The sequence below is a fragment of the Octopus bimaculoides genome, chromosome 11 (genome assembly GCF_001194135.2).
Source record: "Octopus bimaculoides isolate UCB-OBI-ISO-001 chromosome 11, ASM119413v2, whole genome shotgun sequence".
NCBI lineage: Eukaryota > Metazoa > Mollusca > Cephalopoda > Octopoda > Octopodidae > Octopus > Octopus bimaculoides.
In genome coordinates this window covers 60557705-60562931 of record NC_068991.1, presented here as the reverse complement: position 1 = coordinate 60562931, position 5227 = coordinate 60557705, and the positions used below count along the sequence as shown (strand labels likewise).

At 37.0% G+C, this 5227-nt stretch overlaps 1 protein-coding gene across 1 annotated transcript in view; it reads left to right on the top strand.

Moving 5' to 3' along the window:
• The first annotated feature begins 998 nt into the window (after positions 1-998).
• The window catches only part of LOC106875735 (nucleolar protein dao-5), a 34561-nt gene continuing 30332 nt past the window's right edge, over positions 999-5227 (top strand). The window contains exons 1-3 of the mRNA XM_014923983.2: positions 999-1156; positions 2078-2191; positions 4016-4185. Coding sequence (XP_014779469.2) covers positions 4019-4185 — 167 coding nt within the window. The 5' untranslated portion in view covers positions 999-1156; positions 2078-2191; positions 4016-4018. The remainder of the gene's footprint in view (positions 1157-2077; positions 2192-4015; positions 4186-5227) is intronic.

The window sequence follows — 5227 nt, the reverse complement described above, 5'->3', positions numbered from 1 at the left end:
CTGCATGGGCAAGGAAAGGGTCAAGTAATTTATTATTATTCCTATGTTTCATACAACGATAATTACGATTTTGAAAAATTCTTTTTAAATATTTCAGTATTTTATATTTTACCCCTCTTCCCATCTCCATGGCATTTTCATTCCTATTTTGAAACTCGGCTGAATGGGTAATATTTTTAGGGGACAAACCAAACTAAAACAAACTATGGAATTTGGTGTGACTTCAGGCCTTATCAGTTACTCTCAAGGCGTCCAACCCATGCCAGCATGGAAAATGGTGTTAAATATTGATGATGATGATGATGATCTTGCATGCAGATCTTTCGCTAAAATACATTCAGCATTTAAACAAATTTATACTAATGTTACTATTCATCTCACAAATAGTTAGGTTATGCACACCTCAATTTGCTAAGCATTATTTTAAAGCAAAAGTTGAACTAGCGTCATCATTTGTCCCTTGTAAGCCTTGACCAGCTTGAAATTCTGCATATGAAATGCATACCATAATGTAGGAACGTAAGGAGGAGTTGGGTAGTTTCCCTCGACTAGAATCACCAAAAGATAATGATGACAGGTATTAGGCAAACACATTTTGTTGGGGACAAATGTAGTCAACTGTATAGGTCCAGTTCATAACTCTTACCTATTAAATCAATGTCGAAAGGATAAAAAAACATGAAGCCAATCCTGGTGGGATTTGAACTCAGATAAAATATAAAAGGATGTAACTAAAATTTGCAAAGCATTTTGTCCTTCACTTTACAGCTCCAACGACGGGGTTCTCGTGAACATTTGACAGGTTCTTAATATATTAGTCCTTGAAAATCGAAAAACTGAATTAATCCCGGACAGTGTTTGAATTCAAAACGCAAAGTGTTGAAACTAAATACTGTTAATTTAATTTATCGGCGACTCTGCCGTTTCTGCCGAACCAACGTCCTGAAAGTTTATAATAAAAATGTTCTTATTTTATTGGTGAATTAATTTATTGTAACACCGTCTATTCCGCTAACGAAGATATATGTGCTTCAGTAATCAAGATGGCAGCATATATGTGATTAGAGGGTTGCCTCGACATAAACGGAACACGCGTACATGGAATATTGACTTTGTATTTATTTTACTACATCAATATTTAATACAATAATTGAAGGTATTTAATAATTTCCGGCAATTCCTTGTAGTTCATCTAATTCCACGATACGTGCATGTGTCAATGCGTGTGTTGTCTTCTTTAAAGACTTAAATTATTTCTTTATTTACACGTCTTACTCATAGATATTTAAATTCAAATTAATTATTGCAAATACTACTCATAACTATTCTGAATTATTAAGGTAAAACGTTTTTGTTGTTATGTTACGTATCGTTCAAGATAATTATTATTTCTGACTGACTGGTATTGCTTTTATTAAATAATTTTCATAAGCCGTTTTCTATGACCATTCATGCTTCACCGTGTCGTGTGTACACACCGATAACGAAATAGCTATTAATCCCATATATATCATTCTTTAGATAATAATTTTAAAACGATAGTATATACCGCAAAATAAAGAGGTACTCATTTATTATATCCATATAGTACCTTTAGGTAATCTTCAATAAGATTGATTTTTAAAATTACTTATATTCATTTTTTTTTTTTTTTTAGATAATTATGTCACGTCGGCATTCTAAATGGTTATTTTCGCTCGTCCTATCTCCATGAATTTAACTCGCCAAACCATTTTAAAGTTATCAACGTTTTATTACTAAATCATTTGCTTGTGTTTTCTTTTTCTTTCTTAACTAGTTTTAATATTCTCCCATTTACTGGTTCACTTGGAGATAAATACTTCTAAGTACATTTTCCACTACTCTAACGTGACTCAAACAGTCCATTTGACGTAGACTTTATTGTAAATATTCTAATTAGTTGTCTGATAGTGAGAAAGGGACATTGGTTTATGTCTTAAGTTAATGCTCTCAGCCAAAGTTTTATAGGTTGGACAAATTTTCATTTGCTCAGAAAGTTCATTAAAATAGGTACCACTATTACACTTCGGCCCGTTTTACACTGTCTTTTCTATAGGAATAATAAACGAAGACCAGAATTTATGACATTTCTGCATATGTTCAGGGAGTGGAAGCTGAATTCTGTGATACTGTTTTAGAATATATTTGGCTATTGAAGTAAAAGATCTTTGTAAGTTTTTTTTTTTTTAATTAAGTGGTGGCGAAAGTAAAAACAATATATAAGGGTTTTTAATATTGGTAGAAGACCCTAACATTTGGCGACAGGGGAAGTGTAGAATCGATTAAATCAACAGTTCTTTTACTGGTACCTATTTTTATTTTATACTCCCACCCCACCCCGAAGAATAGAAAGCTAAGTAGACTCTACTGTATGGCTGACAGAAATACCTCATGGATGTGTTCCGCATGCTGAATACAAATACAGTAGCGTTTCAGGAGACTTGACAGTATTCGACTTTATTGTGCTTTGAACTCTGACTTAAAAGGACTTAACTAAATGCCGCAATGCATTTATTATAGTATTCTACCGTTTCGGCTATTATTTCATCATCCTAGTGATAATAGTTACAGTGATAAGATATTTATTCCTCCAGGGATCACGGATGTAGATCATTACTGGGACACTCGGCGAAGATAAAGAATACGCACACCCGGTGTGTAAGGGGTTAGGGTTAGGGTTACGTCGAAAACGGGTGGTGTGCGTATTCTTTACGTCTGCCGGACACTCGATTTACATTGTAATCGAATGGGTGGGGGTGGGGTGAGTTTTCGTGGATAGCTTCCTTTTAGTCCATTTTCTTTAGCTTGATTGGCTATTCTTGTAACTTATTCCCGATTTTTCCACCTTGTTGATAACCCTCTACATTGGATGGCATGTAGCAAAGATTACAGTGGTCAGAGTTCTTCCTCACAAAGATCAATCCTCAGTGATGGCAATGGTCAAGAACATGTAGAGGTTATAGAACACATAACAAAACTATAAACAACAGGCATAGGCGTGGCTGTGTGGTAAGAAGCTTGCTTCTCAACCACATGGTTCCGGGTTCAGCCCCATTGTGTGGCACCTTGAGCAAACCTTGTGAGTGGATTTGGTGTGTCTTTGTGTCTGCTTCCTCCCTTCTGCCACCGCTTGACAACCGGTGTTGGTTTGTTTTCGTCCCCGTAACTTAGAGGTTCGGCAAAAGATATTGGTAGACTAAGTACCAGTCTTAAAAATATATGTACTAGGGTCAATTCATTCAACTATACACATTCGTCAAGGTGGTGCTCCAGCATGGCCACAGTCTAATAACTGAAACAAGTAAAAACTAAAAGAACAATTCTTTTCTACTCTAGGCACAAGGCCAGAAATTTTGTGGGAGGGGGCCAGTCAATTAGATCAACCCCAGTATGCAACTGGTACTTAATTTATGAACCCCGAAAGGATGAAAGGCAAAGTCGACCCTGGTAGAATTTGAACTCTGTATGTAAAGACAGACAAAATACCGCTAAGCATTTCATCCGGCGTGCTAATGTTTCTGTGAACTTGCCACCTTAAAAGTAAAAGAACAGAACAATTGTTGTTGTTGTTAGGGTGATGGATTTGTAAAATTGTAAGAGCATCAAATTTAAATACTTTGTGAAATTTGTACCTGCTCTTGTTGTTCCGAATTCAAATCCTGCTGAAATCATCTTTACCATTCATCTCTCTAGTCTTGATAAAATCAAAAACTAGCCAAGTACTTTGGCAGAAGTAGAACAGTCAATAATACTGACCCGTTTCAGACCTTATACCTCTGTTAGAATCAGTTGTCAGTGGCATTTTGTCCATCTTTCTGTTACAAGTTCAAATTTTGCTGAGTTTGACTTTGCCCTTTATCCTTTTGGGGTTGATGAAGTAAATACCAATTGAGCACTGGGGTCACTGTAATTGACTTACCCCCTCCCCTGAAATTGCTGGTCTTGTGCTAAAATTTGAAACCATTGTTATTATTATTGTTGTTATTTGTTGTAGACAATGACTGCCAGACGTGCCAAAATACAGATAAAACCAAAGATTGTTCCAGGAATCTCAAAACGGGATCCAAACCGAAATGGAACAAATAAAACTTCAAATGAAATTCCAGGAGAACATTCCACTCTTCAAGAGTCAAGTTCTGGACCATCTGATACAGATAAACAAAGGTATGATTGTTTGTTGCTCTAGTTATTTCTCTTGTTGATTCTCCACCCCTCGAGTCAGCTTTGATCCAATAGACCTGAGATTAGATTGTCTAAATATATGCAAATCATAGAATTCTTGATATGTAGTTGGGTAAGATGTTAGAAATTCAGCCCTCACTGTGGAGATAACATAAAACCAAGATGTTAGTAAACGCATCCAGCATGCACCAGCATGAACAACAGAATTTAGAATGTTGAATTTCAATAAAAACTGTAGTTTGGTGCAAAGCTATGATACAGACCTCATACAGAAAGGACCTACACAAATGACTGGCATAAAGTCATTCACAGTATCTGGCCTATAGTGCTGTCAAGAAATTGTAAGCAGGAGAAACAACTCCAGTGTTTGTTGTCCAGCTATCTATCCATCTCTCCAGCAGAGAAAAAGTATAAAGGGTACTTGGAACTGATATTAGGATTCATCTTAAAGTGAGACTAAAGAGAAACGAGCTGTATTGAAACTCCAGTATGCACTGGCGCTTTTACATAGCACCTGTATGGACACTTTTACGTGGCACCAGCACCCATGAGCTTTCAAGACTAGGATATCTTGGCTGAGAGAGGGACGTAGAGGACATGCCTGTATGCATGGACAGACATAATTTTACTTAGCTTGATGTCTTCTCAAGCACAGCAAACCATCAGAAGCTTGGTCTCTTGCCATCTCTTCTGTGAGGCCCAACATCTGAAGATCCCTTCTCACCACTTCATCCTATGTCTTCCTGGGCCTACCTCTTTCACACATGTCCTCCACTATTAGAGATAGGCACTTCTTTATGCAGCTGTCCTCCTCTATATGCATCATTTGACCATACCAGCATAGTCTTCTCTCTTGCACACTACATCTGATGTCTCATGTACCCAGTTTTACTCTCAAATCACTTACACTCTGTCATCATCATCGTTTAACGCCCGCTTTCCATGCTAGCATGGGTTGGACGATTTGACTGAGGACTGGTGAACCAGATGGCTACACCAGGCTCCAATCTGATTTGGCAGAGTT